This window comes from Nannobrachium achirus (genome assembly GCF_963921795.1).
Source record: "Nannobrachium achirus genome assembly, chromosome: 13".
Taxonomy (NCBI): domain Eukaryota; kingdom Metazoa; phylum Chordata; class Actinopteri; order Myctophiformes; family Myctophidae; genus Nannobrachium; species Nannobrachium achirus.
Window position 1 is genome coordinate 40,880,066 of NC_137833.1, and position 19,126 is coordinate 40,899,191.

Genomic DNA, 19,126 nt, shown 5'->3' on the forward strand with positions numbered 1-19,126 from the left:
GACTTAAATAAAGGTTGTGAATTAAAAAAAGAAAAGGAAAAAAGTAAAGCCTTGTAAGGTTGTAGGTCTACTATTTCCAAGACAATTTTAAAAGAATAATGAATATTTTCTGATTAGCGTCTGTGGCCAATTACATATTAATTTGGGGCTCCTCGACATGAAAAAGTTTGAGAAGCACAGAGTTGGACAGCAGAGAAAACACAAGACAGAAAGCTGAAACAGAGAGAGGAAAGAAGTGTGAAGGAGAGGCCTCTCTTTCACACTCACCTTTTACCCCTATGTTCCACATGTCTCCCTTTAACTCTCCACTGTCTTTTATTATTGACACTTTCTTCCAACGTCTCTTCTCTCTCGCTCCCCGTTTCCGCCTCTCTTTCTGTTCTGTATCCTCTGCTCTCCTCTGTGTGTCTAGGAGGGTGATGGGGATGCGCTCCTGTGACTCTCGCTGTCTGTTCAGTGGGTCCAAGGGAGAGGTGTGCTGCATGGAGCCCCTCTACCCTGTGCCCCCTGACCTCAAGGAGCACCCCATCACGCACTACTCTCTGCTGGCCATGGCCTCGCTCACCAAGGTGAGTGTCACTGTTGATTTGACAGCATAGTTATGTTGATTCTGTTTTAGTCATAGACTTTTGAATGAAATCTCATCCATTTTTAGTCACATGAAATGTTTTAGTTTTAGTCGACTAATCATCATAAGATTTTAGACGACTTAATCTACAGTTGATTTTGTCATCGAAATGAACTTGAGTTGTTTTTGTTAGTGAAAAAAGGTAATTAGCGATTTTTTTTTATCATAGTTTTAGTTGACAAAATTAACTCAGGATCTTACTTTGTACTGTATGTGTATTTTATGTATGTTTACCTTGTTTATTATCAGTGGTGCTTTGGGATTTTTTTTTCCGGGCGGACGGTCATTTATTGACGTCATGTGCACGCGTGTGCACGCGCCTCTAGAGGCTATTAGATAGAAAGGATGTCAGCAGATCTAATGGTGGGGAAACAATAGTTTTCTAGTCTTAACACATCTGGTGCCAACCCCGAGTTTCCCGAGTTTGTATTGATACCAACGCTGTGCCAACCCCGAGTTTCCCGAGTTTGGGCCGTTTTTGAAAAAAAAAAAGTTTTTTTTTTTTTCAAAATGTTTTTTTTCAAAAAAAAATTTGGGACCTCCAGAAATGTATTAGGCATGATCGCGATCGCGAAATTGCATGTTTAACCCCCATACCAACCCATTCTTTCAAACATGGCAGCCATGTTTGTTTACATCTGAAGAAAACATAATGGCCCATAAATCATGAATGCCTGAACGGATTTCCAAGCGGATTTTTTTGTTTGAAAGCTGTGAACGGCATCTACACACGTGGTGCATCATCTAGGCATGGGCGTGCACTTTTTACACAATTGCACAATTACATGGAAGTCTATGGTAACCATGGCAACGCGAGACATTGAAGAGAAAAAATCATTGCAACATAAGTGTTAATTACATTTGCATTGTTACTTAAGATTTTATGTTCTACTTTCTTTAAATTCATTGAATACAGCGCTGCAGTAGGATAGAGAAACAAAGTTTGCCTTGAACGAATCTCAAACACTAAATACCACAGTAATGGATGAGGACACACACACATCGACACATGCACATGCAGTCACAGCTGGAAACCTAAGAAGGCTATATATCCATATGAATAGAGGCATTGAGGACGCTCACACATTCACCACTAGAAACCTGTTATGCATAGTAGTAGCCACTGATTAAAGTATTGCTTGTAGTTATCGCGGATTCGCGGGGTGGGGGGTTGTCGCGGCTCTCGCGGGGGGGGGGGGGGGGGGGGGGTATGCACGCGTTTACACGCTCGTGCACCGTTCGGTGCCGTCCGTGCACGTGCATGTGGGGAAATATTTCCGGCCACACGGCATCCGGTCGCGTCCGGCCCCCAAAGCACTACTGTTTATTATCATATAGAAAACTCATTGACAGTAACTATACTGTAGATACCAACAAACTGTTCTTGACACTTTGTGTGTGTGTGTGTGTGTGTGTGTGTGTGTGTGTGTGTGTGTGTGTGTGTGTGTGTGTGTGTGTGTGTGTGTGTGTTTGTGTGTGCGGTAAACAAACACAACAACCATTGAACTTGAACACATTATGCACCTAAACATATTGAATGTAAAAATACAGAAAATAACATAAAAGCACACATCCACTCACTAAAAACCAAGTGCCGGGCTTAGGTCAGAATCCATAAAGAAAAGTAAGGTCTGCACACTGGATCATGCTCCAAATGTTTAACCCTTTCAGTGCCCAGAATCACCACTAGAGGGCGCCCAATGGCCATAGAATCCACCATAGACATACGCTGTATATGCACAAGCCGTGCGCAGCCATGACGCGCCTGAACACTTTCCTTTGTGCATGAACAGGAACAGGATGAAGTTAGCTTGAAGTTAGCTATTGGCTACCAAGCATTTTAGAAGCCCTATTTTCGGCGATTTAGCCGTGATTAAACCTTGCACACCTCATGGATATGCATGGATCAGAGAAAATGAGCTCTAAAGATCCTGGATTGCATTGGAGTGGATGGCAAATATCGGCGGCGCGACGCTCTCGCGGGCCGTGTAAACAGATGATGGCCGGCGGCCCGGCTCGATTTTTTTTTTTTTTTTTTTCGAACTAGTTCGGGATTGGCACCCCGAACGTTAATAAGGTCCAAACTATCCCGAACTAGTTCGGGATAGGCACAATAAGAGTTAAAATGTATTTGGCTCCTTTACACCACACACAAACACACACACACACACACTCACACACACACACACACACACACACACTAGCACACACTAGCACACACTTAGTGACCCTCTAGTGTCCTTGCAGCTCCCCGGTGCATGATGTCTGAACTGACACATCTTTGTTTCTTTAATTTCTGCAGATTCTGGTGATTGGACTGAAGCCCTCGCTCAAAGTCTGGATGACTTTCCCTTATGGCAAGGTCTGTCCAGCTGTCCGTCAGTCCTGTATGTCTGGCTGTCTGCCTCCACAGGCCTGCTTGTCTGTCTGCCGCTTGTCTATTCCAGTGGTCCTCTACACTTTCAGGCCGCGACCCCCAAAATAATCATATTTTAACTGTGGACCCCCCACCCTGACGAGCACTAAGAGTTGAGGCATTACATTTTGTATGACACGGTTCTATTGTGAAAATAGCAGATCTACATGCTCACAACGCCTCGCAAACGCGAGGCGATGTGAGCATGTAGATCCGCTATTTTCACAATCTTCTGGTGACCCCCCCAAAATAATTTGGGGATCCCCCTGGGGGTCGCAACCCACAGGTTGAGAACCACTGGTCTAGTCTACCGTCTGTTCCATGAAGCTAGCATCGGCGGTGATGAATGCATACTGCATAACAAATTATAACACATTTATATCCATCTGAGTTTGTTTATGTATTTGAACCTACAGCACCATAATCACAGAGTAAATAGTACATCAGTGATTACCAGTGCAAGCATACTGACAAGTGTTCTACAACGCTGTGTGCTTGCATAAAAGCTTTAGAGTCTCAGGTGGGCTCATTTGGAACATCGGCTTATCAATCGATGCCAAACGAAATCCTTCTCAGATTTTCAGCATTGATGTTTTGCTCCCGGTTGTTGTTTACTTGGTCTGCCTGTGATTCTGCTCACAAAAGCTGACATTTCTTTTTACTTTTTCGCTATGACTCACTCCGCAAGTCCGCATGATGTAAAGGATGAATTTTAATAAGGGTGTGTGTGTGTGTGTGTGTGTGTGTGTGTGTGTGTGTGTGTGTGTGTGTGTGTGTGTGTGTGTGTGTGTGTGTGTGTGTGTGTGTGTGTGTGTGTGTGTGTGTGTGTGTGTGTGTGTGTGTGTGTGTGTGTGTGTGTGTGTGTGTGTCCAGTCGGACCCTTCCAGTGTCCCTCAGCTGGCCTGGCAGTTTGTTCCTGTCCAGAAGGTGGTGAACCCCGTGTTGGCCTTCTGCAGAGGGAACACAGTGCATTTCCTCCTGGTAACGACACACTGACACTCCACTTGCTCTCGTTTAGATCAGTGGTTCTCAACCTTTTCAGGCCGCGAGCCCCAAAATATTCATATTTTAACACATCGGACGCCCACGTGGTTTTGACGTCTTAATTTGCTGGTGCCCATGGCAACGCGTCATTTTACCTACCGGCGAGAGTACTGGCGAGAAAAGTAATCCGAGTAAATGTAATCCGAGTATGTCCTGTTTATTTCACGAAAATCTTTTCTTTCAGTCAGGACTGTTTTCTATCATTTCTAAGCCACAGTGTTTGTGTTGAGAAAAAAATGAAAAAAGGAAGAGAATCCGGAGAAAACAGCATTTTTGTGCAGCCGCTAAGCAGGAAGTCAACAAGACACACAGCACGTCCGGGTGACGTAATTGCGCGCTGCATGTTGGGAAATGGAGTTTGTTTCATCACCGCGGTAGCCAAGTGCAGTAGCTACAGTACAGTATAGTTTACTGTACAACGCGTCAAACGCGTCGTGGACCTCCAGCGACATCAAAGAAATTGACTTGTAGACACCACGTGGGCATCCGATGTGTTAACTGGGCACCCCCCCCCCCCCCCCACCCTGATGAGCACTAGGAGTTGAGGCATTACATTTTGTATAACACGGTTCTATTGTGAAAGTCGTGAGCATGTAGATCGTCTATTTTCACAATTTCTGCCTCTAATATTTGATCATTTTGCCAATGTTTAATTTGTCATTTTAGAGTATTACAAAGTCCTTAGATTGTCACTTTAGACATGTGCATATACCCTCTATACACTTAAACTTTCTGTTGGTTTGTTTACAGTTGAGTGAGAAAACAATGTTGCAGATTAAGTTAATCCTCTGGGGACCCCCCCCCCCCCACCTGGTGGTCCCAACCCATAGGTTGAGAACCACTGGTTTAGATAAGAGATGAGATGAGACAGAAATGTTTATCATCTCCCAAGGCAGGGTATCCCCAGGGGCCCTTGGTTCCTGGGGCGTCCCCAGCACAATAAGGAACAGTTTCACTTAAGCCCTATTTAATAAAAATGTTTTGGCTAGTCGACCTACAAGCTCACAGAACGCTGCGATGCGACATGTGAGCTTATAGACCTGCTATTTATTTGGAGGTTATTGACAAATCCTGAGTCTCTCTCTGGAATAAAATATTTTCAAAAGGGCATCCGTGGCCAATCAATCAATTTGGGTGTCCTTCTGAAAACCCCTGATGTACTGTAGATAATTCTGCAATAGGACTATGAACCATTCGGCAATAGAAGACTAGTGCCCAAGTTTCAACAAAACTAGTAAAATAATCAAACTCTATACTTAAACTCACTCATACATCATCATGTATCACATTACAGTGAAAATACATTATTACATCCTCATGCCCGCTCAAACACAGCATTAGAACGTAATAGAATTATGCTAATGCTGGAGGAAAATCGGCAAACACCAACAAGCGTAGTATTAGTAAATAATCCAATATTTGTATGAATCAATAAACATGAACGCACAATCACTCGTTGCCTTGTTTAATGATTGCGATAATCTCTCAGCAGATCACAGCGAGGTTATTAATTACAGCAGAGCATACTGGCACATGAGGCTTATTGTTAGAATAACCTTGCTGCAGTGGCTTCAACACAATGGAATGCTGTGCCACTTGACTAGACACACATGAGATAAGAGAACTAACTAGACAAAGACTTGTTTAAGCAAGGGCAACGTACTAAGCACAGCAAAGAAAATGTATAGTAGGGGTAGTACTAGTAATCCATTAATAAAAAAAAATATCGATTTTCATAAATACTGAAAATAGCCGATCTACAAGCTCACGTGTCATGTTGCAATGCATTGTCATCTTGTAGATCGGCTGTTTTCAGTATTTTTTTGGAGCTGTGTGAAGCACAGGCTCCCTATACGTGGCCGTGTGGGTCTGTCTGTCTGTGTGTCTGTCTGTCTGTGTGTGTGTCTGTATGTAGCCTGAACTTCCTAAACTTCGGCACGCCACTAGTCCCACAGTTTTGCCACCACACACTCGCGCCATATGTCAAATCGAACGGCTTACTCGGGAATCGTGGGCTATTACTTTTCTAAGAGAAAGGTTCTATAGTTTAATTGATATTAATTTATTAGTGAATTAATTTTCCCCATTGACTTATAATGGGAATCGCAAAAACTCACATTCAATTATTTGTCTCTCGCAAACCATAGGGGCTAGAGTTTCAAGACTTGGAGAGGAGGTTCATAATGATTTCAAGGATTAAATAAAAAATAATTGTGTCATTTGGCCGCATGGTGGCGCCATAACACCCCACTTTACGTTTTGGCCTGTAACTCTTGAACCGTAGGTCGGAAAATTAAAAATATTTTTTCCCTGGATTCCTTGGGTCATGACGCATCTCCCCATATAGGCCACGCCCATTTGCGCCATGATAGATTTTCCGCCATCTTGAATTTTCTCCAAAACACACTTTTTGCTCCTTTTCCTACATATTTTCTTCAAATGTCACAAAAATCGGTACACATGATCCACACACACACACACACACACACACACACACACACACACACACACACACACACACACACACACAGCTCCACTTCACACGGGTGTGATTTTTTATAAAATATCAAATTAAATATAAGGTTGTCCGTTAGTCCTAGTATGTTTGGCTGTCCGCTTCCGCACGCCTACTGCCTAAAAATAAAAAAAAGAATTAACAGGTCTTAAAGGACAAGACCACTTTGATAGAGGTTTAGGTTGTGTAATTACCTTGCCGTGATGTAACTCCAAAGGTAAAGACAAGAAATATATAATTAAAAATATGCTGAAACGTCTTTCAAGGTCACTCTTTTAGCCCGTAAACAAACACACAAACACAGCTGATTCAGGCACTATAGAACATCACAAAACCGTTCTGTTTGTGGTTTTGCGGTCTTCTATGTTGGTAAAGCGGTAATTAGAATTTCTTCATGTCGATTCATTGATGTATACATTTTTTAATAAAATATATACTGTAGCTGCCGCTCTAGTGTATAATTGTAATTCTCCTTCATTTGTGTTGGTGGTGTTTTTGGACAGAGCGTTTTGAAGGTAACTGACTTTGTTCTCTGTTGTGTATTCAGGTGAAGAAGGAAGACTCTGGGACCATCCATGTCATCAAACAGAGACAGCTCAGCCTTAACAGTGACATCATCAACCTGAGTGTGAGTGCGCACACACACACACACACACACACACACACACACACGCACACGCACACGCACACACACAAACACACACCTGCTCACATATCGTCGCTGTCAGAAACCTTGTGCTGTGTCTCTGAATTTAGATTTTTATCTTAATTACTTAATTACATTACTTTCCACCACTGTGTAAATTAAGCTCTACTTGTAAATGTAGCTGGGAACAAATCGCCTACAAGCTTCCTTGTCCTTAGAAACGTGAAGAGAGGCAGAGCAACTGTCTCCTATCAGGAAATAGCTGACCGTAGAATACCTTGATTGACCTTGGGGGGGTCCGACATCAGAATCGAGAATTCAGCAACGCTATAATAAATTGCGTTATTGATCCGTTCAAAACTGAGATACACGCATTTCCTATGTTTCCTATTGCATTGGTGTAAAGTAACTAAGTACATGTACTCAAGTACACTTTTGAGGTAATTTAACTTTTCTGGGAGTATTTCCAATTTTCAATACTTTTACTTCTACTCCACTACATCTCAGAGGCAGATATTGTACTTTTAGTGCAGTACAATTATTTTTATATACTTTTTGATTTTGATTATTATTACAAAAAATGTGCCCCTTCAGCCCTACTGTATATACCCTTCGGCTATTTGAAAACAGCCGATGTACAAGTTCACTTATAGATCTGCTATTTTCTAAAGATTTTTATGCATTTTGAAAACTTGTGAAATGGCACATTCTACAAAAAAGCTTTAAGTATATTTTGATGCCAAAATCTTGTACTTTTACTCTTCTATTTTCTAAAGATTTTTATGCATTTTGAAAACTTGTGAAATGGCACATTCTACAAAAAAACTTTAAGTATATTTTGATGCCAAAATCTTGTACTTTTACTCTAAGTGCATTTTTAATAAGACACTTGTTTTATGTATGTATTTTTTACAATGTTGTATTGATAGTTTTACTTAGGTAAAACATTTGAGTACTTACCGTATTCCACGACGGCCCTGCCTAACGTGTGTGTGTGTGTGTGTGTGTGTGTGTGTGCGTGTGCGTGTGTGTGCGTGTAGTGGATCAACAGCCGCACGCTGGTGCTGCTGGACAGCCATGAGAAGCTGCAGGTGGTGGACCGGCCCAGCCAGGAGGTCCTGGAGACGCTGGACCTGGACCAGGTGCAACTGGTCTATAACAGCCGACACTTTAAATCGCTGGCCACCGGGGGCAACGTCTCACAGGCACTGGTGAGGGATTAAGAGCAGGGTGCTGGACAGAGTTTATGTTTAGTCTTAGCCTTCTCACGGTCAGGATCGGAGGTCTCAGTGTGACCTCTGGCATAGGTTGTACTATGATTCAGCACTAGGGATTAGGTTTCACTATGGATTAGGATTAGTTTCAGTTTTCACTATGGTTCAGGTCGGATTAGTTATTAGTTTTCACTGTGGTTCAGAATGAGTTATTAGTTTTCACTGTGGTTCAGAATTAGTTATTAGTTTCACTATGGTTCAGGATTAAGGATTAGTTTTCACTATGGTTAAGGATTAGGTATTAGTTTTCACTATGGTTCAGGGTTAGTGATTAGGTTTCACTATGGTTCAGGATTAGGTATTAGTTTTCACTATGGTTCAGGGTTAGTGATTAGTTTTCACTATGGTTCAGGATAAAGGATTAGGTTTCACTATGGTTAAGGATTAGGTATTAGGTTTCACTATGGTTCAGGGTTAGTGATTAGTTTTCACTATGGTTAAGGATTAGGTATTAGGTTTCACTATGGTTCAGGGTTAGTGATTAGTTTTCACTATGGTTCAGGATTAGGATTGATTTTCACTATGGTTCAGGATTAGTGATTAGTTTTCACTATGCTTCAGGGTTAGTGATTAGTTTTCACTATGGTTCAGGATTAGAGATTAGTTTTCACTATGGTTCAGGATTAGGGATTAGTTTTCACTATGGTTCAGGATTAGGGATTGGTTTTCACTATGGTTCAGGATTAGAGATTAGTTTTCACTATGGTTCAGGATTAGTGATTAGGTGTCACTATGGTTCACATATGTATTAGTTTTCACTATGGTTCAGGATTACGGATTAGTTTTCACTATGGTTCAGGATTAAGGATTAGTTTTCACTATGGTTCAGGATTAGGGATTAGTTTTCACTATGGTTCAGGATTAAGGATTAGTTTTCACTATGGTTCAGGATTAGGGATTAGTTTTCACTATGGTTCAGGATTAGGGATTAGTTTTCACTATGGTTCAGGATTAGGGATTAGTTTTCACTATGGTTCAGGATTAGGAATTGGTTTTCACTATGGTTCAGGATTAGGGATTAGTTTTCACTATGGTTCAGGGTGATAGTGGAGAGGTGAAGTGAGGTTAAAGGGTCACCACTAGGGGTGATTGTCACATGTGATTTGTTCCTCTGAAGATTCAGTCTCAACTGTAGTGTAAATGAATGATGTTAGAGGATCCCAAATATTTGGCACTGAGGAGACTGTTTCTTCAAAGGGAATGTGCACTGTCCAATCAGGAGGCAGGGATCCAAACTCTAATTCTCCAACCCCCTGCCTCCTTGTGTGTGTGTGTGTGTGTGTGTGTGTGTGTGTGTGTGTGTGTGTGTGTGTGTGTGTGTGTGTGTGTGTGTGTGTGTGTGTGTGTGCGTGCGTGTGCGTGTGCTTGTGTGTGCTTGTGTGTGCGTGTGCGTGCTAACATTGTTCATGTGTTCCAGGCTTTAGTAGGTGAAAAAGCGTGCTACCAATCAGTTTCCAGCTACGCAGGACAGATTGTCTATCTGGGCACTAAGGTACTTTCTTTGAATGAAGGTCTGAATTGATATATTATACAGTATCACATCCATGTGCCACTGTGGAATAACTGTCAGAGTGTGTGTGTGTGTGTGTGTGTGTGTGTGTGTGTGTGTGTGTGTGTGTGTGTGTGTGTGTGTGTGTGTGTGTGTGTGTGTGTGTGTGTGTGTGTGTGTGTGTGTGTGTGTGTGTGTGTGATTGTGAGTGTGGGGTGTGCAAATGTCAGTTATTTGTTGTCAGGAAATGAGATCGCACACAAACTCTGGGTTTCCTGCAGACACGGTGGATGGTTATGATGCTTATCAATGGTCTATTTGCCAATGTGTCTATGCGCGTGCGCAGTGCACACGTGTATGTCAGCCTGTATGCATGCGGTGTGTTTCAAAATAAAAGATAAGAGGTTCTTAAATGTCACAGAGAATTCATTTGCTTACATTAATAGTGCATAGGCTTACATCAGTCATGTGTTCTAGTCATGGATATAAAAGCAGGCTAGCTTTGTTTAGATATGCAGTTGAAAGTAGGCCAGTAGTGCAAACTGGCCCAGTAATGCGTGTGCGCGCACACACATGGATAATAGCAATACAGTAGGAACCCTAGCACACTGCACCTTCAAGCACCTCAAAGTGTGCTTTTTTTATGCCTTTATTGATAGGACAGTAAGTAGACTGACAGGAAATGGGGAGAGAGATGGGGAGTGACATGCGTCAAAGGTCATCCGGACCGGGAATCGAACTGGCGACGCCGCCAGGCTACACAAAGCCTATGTGGTATGCGCCTGGACCAGTGGGCCAGCGGGCGCTCGCTAGTGTTAGGCCTATACAGTATGGTTAGGCTTTGGAATATCTACTGAAGCTAGTCCTGTTGGAACTTGCAGTGGAACCTTGAACCGGCTTTATTTCAAGCTCTGCCACCTCCTTGGTGGAAACAAATTCAGTGGTTCTGACAGGAAGGAAGCGACTGCTGCACGAATTGAAGAGATTCTCAGGGTTCCCACGGTCATGAAATTCCTGGAAATATTTTGAAATTAGAAAAAAAAAAAAGATTCCAGTACTGGAAAAGTTTTGGAATTCATCAAGGGTCCTGGAAGGTCCTGGAAAAAATAGCTATGCATTGTCTTTGGTTATTGATTTTGTTAATACCTCTGAAATGACAAATTAAACATGGACCAAATTGTCCAAATTGAGGCAGAAATTGTGAAAATAGCCGATCTACATGCTCACAACGCCTCGCGTTGTGAGGCGTTTTGAGCATGTAGATCGGCTATTTTCACAATAAAACCATCTTATACAAAATTCCTCTACTCTTAGTGCTCGTCAGGGTGCCGGGGTCGGGGTTCACGGCCTGAAAAGGTTGAGAACCATTGCCATACACTACCTGTCTTTGGGTATTGCACATAGGAGTAAGCGACTCGTTATTGAGCTGAATTATTGTTATATAGTCCTGGAAATCGGGTTAAATATTCTGGAAAAGTTTTGGAAATTAATTGCTAAAGATGTGTGGGAACCCTGTGCACGAATTGAAGAGATTCTCTCAGAGTGTGATCAGAAGTATTTCTTACTCGTTGATCCGTGATCAATGCATTAATTATTGGGTTGTGTCCTGTCCTTTCAGTAGAAATGACTGCGTCTGTGTGTTTGCCGAAAGCAGTTCCTGTTTTGCGTGTGGGTGTGTGTGTGTGTGTGTGTGTGTGTGTGTATGTGCTTGCGCGTGCTTATACGCACATGTGTCTGTCTCTAACCAGTGCTGCGTTGCTCTCTTTCTTGCAGTCGGCTCACATTATGACTCTGAGGAACTGGAGAGAGGTATGTGAACATAAACAAAATGACATACTTGTATGGATAATATATCATTATATCAGTCATAGCCTATATGTACTACCTTTTCACTTTTCTAGATAGCTTTACTATGTTTTCAGGAGCATATACAATATACTGTATATTAGAACTTTGCCAACTTTACCCCAAAACTACCTTCAGTGATCAGGGGGCCTAGAGAATCAAATGGACACTCACATTTGTCTAGTAGCTCACCCAACAACGACTTATTTTCTATCAATTACACACCTCACGGAGCCTTGAATTCATGTAAATGTTTTTGTCCATAATTTGATGAAACACACATCTCCATGAATTCAAGACTTCATGGGGTTTGTAATCAATAGAAAATATGTATTTTGAGTGAACTACTCCTTTCAAAGCTTTGAATGGGCATTGATTGTGAGAAAAGTCCAATGGCTGTGTTTTATTTCTAAGATCGTACAGTACATTTATGCTGCCATACAGAATGCCTCCATCCTTTGCTTTGTACAAGTATATTATTATTAGCGCTGTACTAAGCGCACATTTCTAGTTGTGGATGTTTCTGTGATGACTGCTCTCTCCCTCTAGTTCTAATGAGAGGCAGTTAGCACCGGAGCCAAACGGTCTCTATGCATGCTAAATAGAGTAGGAAACACAGATGTGTGAGGTGTATGATGAATGGAGGATTGTCTCATTTACATGAGTAAACCAGCTACCATTTGAGCCAGCACGCCCAGCCAATACGGCGTAGGCCTGTCGCAATTATTACGTAATCGTCTAATTGCAATCATTTGAGATAATTGCCACTATTTTGCAACAATGCGATGCGTTGTGAGCTTGTAGATTGGCTATTTCCACCATAAATGTATAAGGCATAAAGTTATTAAATATGTCAGTAATTCCTTTGTATATTTAGGTTATTTGTCATAGCTGCCTTCAAAGCCTAAAAGTAATTTTCATTCATAATGTTCCAGTGTTCAAGACAAAAACACAATGAAAGTGTTAATCGCAATTATTTGTGTGCCAATTTATTGTCATGAAAATGTCATAATTGTGACAGCCCTAATACAGCAGACTAAATTTTGCTCAATCTCTCTCTCTCTCTCTCTCTCTCTCTCTCTCTCTCTCTCTCCCCCCCTCCCCCCCCCCCCCCCGTTTCTCTCCACAGCGTGTGGACTGCTTTTTGAAGCAGGAGCGTTTCGTGGAGGCTCTGTCGCTTGCCTGGTCCTTCCATGAGGGCACTGCCAAGGCTGTGCTGGGTGGGCACAGTTAAAACACACATTCCACTAATAAACCAGTCAGACTGTCAGCCAGTCAATAAATGAATCAATCAATCATATTGACAATCAGATCTGATATAGCGGATTAATACAGACTGTCCGTCAAGAATGGCTATATTACATACGTAGCCTACCTGACCTGGCGGAGACCTGTGCTCCGAGGAGCACTTTTTATAGTTTGGTTTCACATTATCAGATCCACCGTCCCTCTCTCTCTCTCCATATTTGGAGGGAGAGATGATGATGATGATGATGCCATAATGATGTCTATATCACCAATAGGACATCAGAGATTCACAGGGAAGCCATGCCATTCAGTCCCGTTTTGCGTATAACAAAATTATGAATGTTGTTCATGAATTATGAATATAGCATAGGGTGGCCCTTTAACCTCATGTTGAAAAGTCCAATAATAGACTGTGTTTCTGCTAGGTCTGTTTGGAGACCCAGCAAAGAGGAAAGGAGTGGTCGCTGACAAGGTAGGAAGAGAGCCTCTGGTCATATTTTTCCACCCTCCTCAAACCAAAATGTTGTGCGACTTTGTTCTGCTTGTCGTTGGACACATTCCTCTGTCTTTGTGCTGTTCGTGTACGCTCACATCCAGATGGTAGAGATTCTGTTCCAGTTTGCCGAGCGCTCACTGAAGAAGTGTCCAGAACATGGCAAGATTCAAGTAATGGAGCAACACTTCCAGGTGCCAGTACCGTTGTTGTTGTTGTTAAAGCTCTTTGAAGGCTTTTACTTTCACTTTCTTTTGCTTTTCTTTTTTTTTTTTCACATTTCTACGTCTCTAAGACATTACATGTAGATATTTTCTATATCTGATATTTTGGGAACATCTTTGAAGTCTTTTAAGGTTGATAATAAGACAACTCCTTAACCCTTTCAATGCCACCTTTTCACCACTAGAGGGCGCCCAGTGGCCATAGAAAACACCATAGAGATATGCTGGTATATGCACAAGCCGTGCGCAGCCATGATGCGCCTGAACACTTTCCTTTGTGCATGTACAGGAACAGGATGAAGTTAGCTTGAAGTTAGCTATTGGCTACCAAGCATTTTAGAAGCCCTATTTTCGGCGATTTAGCCATGATTAAACCTTGCACACCTCATGGATATGCATGGAACAGAGAAAATGAGCTCTAAAGATCCTGGATTGCATTGGAGTGGATGGTAAATATCGGCGGCGCGACGCTCTCGTGGGCTGTGTAAACGGATGACGGCCGGCGGCGCGGCTCAAAAAAAAAAAATTACAAATATATATTTTTTTTTTTTACTAGTTCAGGATAGGCACCCAGGACGTTAATAATTATCCCGAACTAGTTCGGGATAGGCACAATAAGAGTTAAAATCTTATTCTATAGCACGCTATGAGCTTCTTTTTAAAGGGTTTAGTTTTTGGGCTTTTATGCCTATTTTTTGATAGGACAGTAGACTGACAGGAAATGGGGGGAGAGACGGGGAGTGACATGTGGCAAAGGTCGTCCGGATCGGGAATCGAACCGGTGATGCCGCCAGGCATCCATGCCTATGTGGCAATGCCTAAGTGGTATGCACCTGGACCAGTAGGTCAGCGGGTGCCCCAGCACACTATGAGGTTCAAAACCATAATGAGTAAATCTCTCTTTCTCTCTCTCTCTAGGAAGTAGTCCCTGTCATGGTCGATTACTGTCTGTTACTGCAGAGGACGTGAGTGTACATGTACAAAACACTGTGTGTGTGTGTGTGTGTGTGTGTGTGTGTGTGTGTGTGTGTGTGTGTGTGTGTGTGTGTGTGTGTGTGTGTGTGTGTGTGTGTGTGTGTGTGTGTGTGTGTGTGTGTGTGTGTGTGTGTGTGTGTCACGCAATACCCAGATCATTTGGTTACTTGTAGACTCAGGCCAGTGATGCTTATACCATTGACTTTATATCTATATATCTTTTAGAGGTCTGGTGACATCAGAGACTATCACATAAAGTAATTATATGTTTCAACATCAGTACTGGACACAAAAAAAAGCGTCTTAAAGTAGTGAGATTTGTGATAGTACAATGCAGAAACACGGAATCAGAGAGGCTGATCACTAAAATATCTTGTAGTTTTGCATCCTGCTAACGCACAAAACACATACAATACTAAACTACAGTGCAACCTTCAGATGTTCTGACTTCAGATGCACGCCCCCGGCCCCTGTAGCTACTCTGCTCTCGCTATAAATAAGCCAAATTCCCTACATGAAGAAGACTTGTAACTAGATGGACTGTATTATGAGTCAGGTGATGCTTTCCTGAGCAATACTTTAGTCTGCAGTTTGCTGTGCAATGTAGTCGAGCAAGGGTTCCCAAACTTCTCAGGCCGCGACCCCCCAAAATAATCTGATTTTAACTGGGGACCCCCCCCCCCCCACCCTGACGAGCACTTAGAATTGTAGGCATTACATTTAGTTTCACTCGGTTCCACATATAAATATTGTGAAAATAGCCAAACCACAAGCTCACAACAACTCTCACTGCGAGGCGTTGTGAGCTTGTAGATCGGCTATTTTCACAATGTTTGCCTCTGTTTTATGTCATATTTGACAATTTGGCTAATTTGGTGCTAAAAAGGTCTTAAAAGTCATTAAATTGTCACTTTAGAAATACCCTGTGTATACACGTATACTGTAAGTTGGGTTTTTTTGACTGTTGAGTGAGAAAACAATGTTGCACATTAAGCTAATCATCTGGGGACCCCCCAAAATACCCCCTGGTCCCGATCCCCAGTTGGGGAACCACTAGTCTCGCGTGGCCAGACTGTTGCCTCCGCGATTTGGGCAAATGCTCCCGGCATACAGTCTGGCAAACGGAAATAGAAACGATGAGTGCGAGATAAAGCGGATGTGACGCAACCGCTCCCTTGGTGCAGTAGCAATAACATGTCCTACTGGAAGCGTTATGTCTCCTTTCAATATTTCTGGGGGCGTTATTTCGTCATTCTCTGGTGTTATTGGTGTTGCCTCCATGATGTTTTCAAACGTTTTCTTAAACTATACACCCATAACAAGAATAGGCCGCTCGAATGACTTTGTCTGAGCTATTGTGTTTCTGTTATGTTTCCAATGGGACTACAGTTCAGTGCAGCAGTGGCTACTTCCGATACTCGCCGTTCGGGAGCTGCCGTTCCAGACTCTATATAGCATTCGGAGATTGTGGAATTGTTGTCTGGCTACGCGAGACTAGGGAACCACTGGTCCTGAGAAGTCTAGAGGGGGGAGGGCTCTATAATGACATGCCAAAAGAGGGATCAATTAAGCTTGTGTGCTTTTCTGTTTCCCCCTCCGTCCAGCGACCTGCTCTTCAACCAGGTCTATGGTCGGCTGGCAGAGAATGTGGTGGCCAGGGGCGTGTTCTTAGAGTCCCTGGAGTCTTACATCATCAGCGAGCGCCTGGGTCACCTGACCACGCCTGTCATGAAGGACCTGCTGGCTCATTACCATGGCAACGGCATGCTGGACAGCCTGGAGAGCTGCATAGTGCACCTGGACGTGACCAGTCTAGACATACAGCAGGTTTGTGCATGCGTGTGTGCATGTGCACGGTGCCATGGCATTGGTCCGAAGGTTCATTAGTCCAAAGGTTCATTAGTCTGAATTTGTTAAGAATACTATGCCTAACTCTAACCCTAACCCTAACCTTAACCTCAGTAACCCTAACTAAATTCGGCCTAATGAACCTTCGGACTTATGGACAGTCCCCCACGTGCACATGTGAGGTGCATGTATGTACTTACATGACATAGTGTGCGCATGTGTTATAACCACCTTCCTCAGAGTAATCATTTTCTTTATTATTCTATACTAAAAGAAATAATGAGTCCTTGCTGGAGAACTGGTGATTTAATAACAAAACAAAAAATAATTCAAATAAATCCAACAAAAAAGGAATATACTTTTCTCTTTTTAGCGTGACATATTCTCCTGTGTTTATGTAGCATTATTAGCATAAGCCACGCTGGCGCAGATCCTCTTTCATTTCTCGATTTGTATTAATCCCACAAGTGGAAATTCAGTTACATTTTTCACTACTGCATTATAGAGCCAGCCAAAAGGTAAACTAAATAATGTTAAACAATCATTTCGACAGTTTTTTCCACTGTGGTTTCCTACAGTAGATATCTAACCCATGTATAAACAACGGTTTCAGATCCAAGCCTTTTGTTTGGAAAGGAAAATGAAACTTACTTACACATAGAGTTTAATATAATAGGCTTCAAAGCACGTACAGTAGTCTTTAGATTCAGAACCAATGACGCTAAATCACATAGAATGGGGGTGGGGCTACAAGACAGAATTGACAGAAGTCAAACCAATCAACTCAACTGCGGTAAAAATACACAACAATGAGGTGTTGTTGTCACATGTTCTAATTGGCACCATTTTGTGTGTGTGTGTGTGTGTGTGTGTGTGTGTGCGTGTGCGTGTGCGTGTGTGCGCATGTGTGCGTGTGTGTGCGTGTGTACGTGCTTGCGTGTCTGCATGCGTGCGTGCGTGCGTGCCCTGACTAGGTGGTCCAGATGTGTTGGGAGAACCAGCTCTATGATGCTGTGATCTACGTTTTCAACAGTGGCATGAATGAGTACATTACACCTATGGAGGTAAGAACACACCCTGCCATCAACGTGTCGTCACTGTCAGGCAGAAACCTCCAAGTTTCACATTTGTATGTTTTTTAAAGCCCTAATTCACACAAAAGTGTTGCACAAAAGTAGTGAAAATAGCAGATCTACAAGCTAAAATAATAACAAAAAAAGGAAGGTTTTGGACATGTTTGGACATGTTGATAACACACCCGACGACGATGTACTGTACACTGAAATCAACTTTACCCGACGTTCAATTATCCGCGACTTAATAACCGCACAATGATGTTACTGTCGGCAACATTGACTATAAATAAAGTAATTAACATTAAAATGTCATGTTTATGTACAAATAGTGGCCGAAGGTGTGAAATATATTGACTGCAGTATGGTCCTTCAACACGCATACTGTACACAGACACGACTCCACTGTCTCTCTGCATAATTTGAGTCACACTGCATCCATCTTTCTCTTTGTCCTCACATTCAGTTAGACTTGTCTTGTCTTGGTCTGTATCGCTCTTCTTTTTTTACTCCCTTTTGGAAGACCTTAAGAGAGTTGAAAAACATTCTATAAGAACATGCCTTACTGAAAACTAATTGTAATTGAACTGAAAGGGCGGTCAAAATTGACAACATAATAACTCTGTTCTCTTGACGTGACCTTCAATTATGCACGCCGAAGGAAAGATTAAAGGACTCCCTCTGTCTTTTTTCCTCTCTCTGCTTAAGCAGACTGTTCAATAGAGATGAAAAGAAAGGGATCGAAGAAGACGTCTGTGTGTGTGTGGGTGGGGAGGTATTTTGGAAGTCCTGATTTTGACAGGAGGCTCTGTGTAACATTTGATACGAAAGCACACAATCGCATACTCATTTAGGGCAGTGGTCCTTAACCTTTTGAGGCCGCGACCCCCAAAATAATCATATCTTAACTGGGGACCCCCCACCCTGACAAGCACTAAGAGTTGAGTGAGCATGTAGATCGGCTATTTTCACAATTTCTGCCTCTAATATTTGACAATTTGGCCAATGTTTATTTTTAGAGGTATTAAAAGTCCTTAGATTGTCACTTTAGAATGTGCATAAACCCTCTATACACTTAAACTTTATGTTGGTTTGTTATTGTTGAGTGAGAAAATAATGTTGCACATTAAGTTAACCATCTGGGGACCCCTCAAAATAATTTGGGGACTGATTTAGGGGACTGCGAAAACATTTCCAAAAATGTTTATTTTTGAATAGAGATGAAAAGAGTGGAGCGTTGAAAGTGGATGCATGGAGGATGTGCTGAAACAAGAGCACTCCCACCACATGTCCTCTTGATGGCTTCCTGCCCGTTAGCATTGTCAGGAAACTGGGGAGCACTTTGTATTTCACTGGAAGCACTCAGGTTGTCAACACACACACCGCAAGGGTTGAGAGAGTCACACAT

The 19,126-nt window shown here is 42.4% G+C and overlaps 1 protein-coding gene across 2 annotated transcripts in view; it reads left to right on the plus strand.

The window, feature by feature from the left end:
• Window positions 1-19,126, plus strand: part of vps8 (VPS8 subunit of CORVET complex) — a 77,868-nt gene that overhangs the window by 17,221 nt on the left and 41,521 nt on the right. For both annotated transcript variants that reach the window (XM_080740995.1, XM_080740996.1), the window contains exons 10-22: window positions 413-569; window positions 2,931-2,990; window positions 3,918-4,025; window positions 7,151-7,231; window positions 8,290-8,460; window positions 9,941-10,015; window positions 11,786-11,821; window positions 12,987-13,077; window positions 13,531-13,577; window positions 13,703-13,792; window positions 14,741-14,787; window positions 16,402-16,624; window positions 17,620-17,709. In XM_080740995.1, the coding sequence (XP_080597121.1) occupies window positions 413-569; window positions 2,931-2,990; window positions 3,918-4,025; window positions 7,151-7,231; window positions 8,290-8,460; window positions 9,941-10,015; window positions 11,786-11,821; window positions 12,987-13,077; window positions 13,531-13,577; window positions 13,703-13,792; window positions 14,741-14,787; window positions 16,402-16,624; window positions 17,620-17,709 (1,276 nt within the window). The remainder of the gene's footprint in view (window positions 1-412; window positions 570-2,930; window positions 2,991-3,917; window positions 4,026-7,150; window positions 7,232-8,289; window positions 8,461-9,940; window positions 10,016-11,785; window positions 11,822-12,986; window positions 13,078-13,530; window positions 13,578-13,702; window positions 13,793-14,740; window positions 14,788-16,401; window positions 16,625-17,619; window positions 17,710-19,126) is intronic.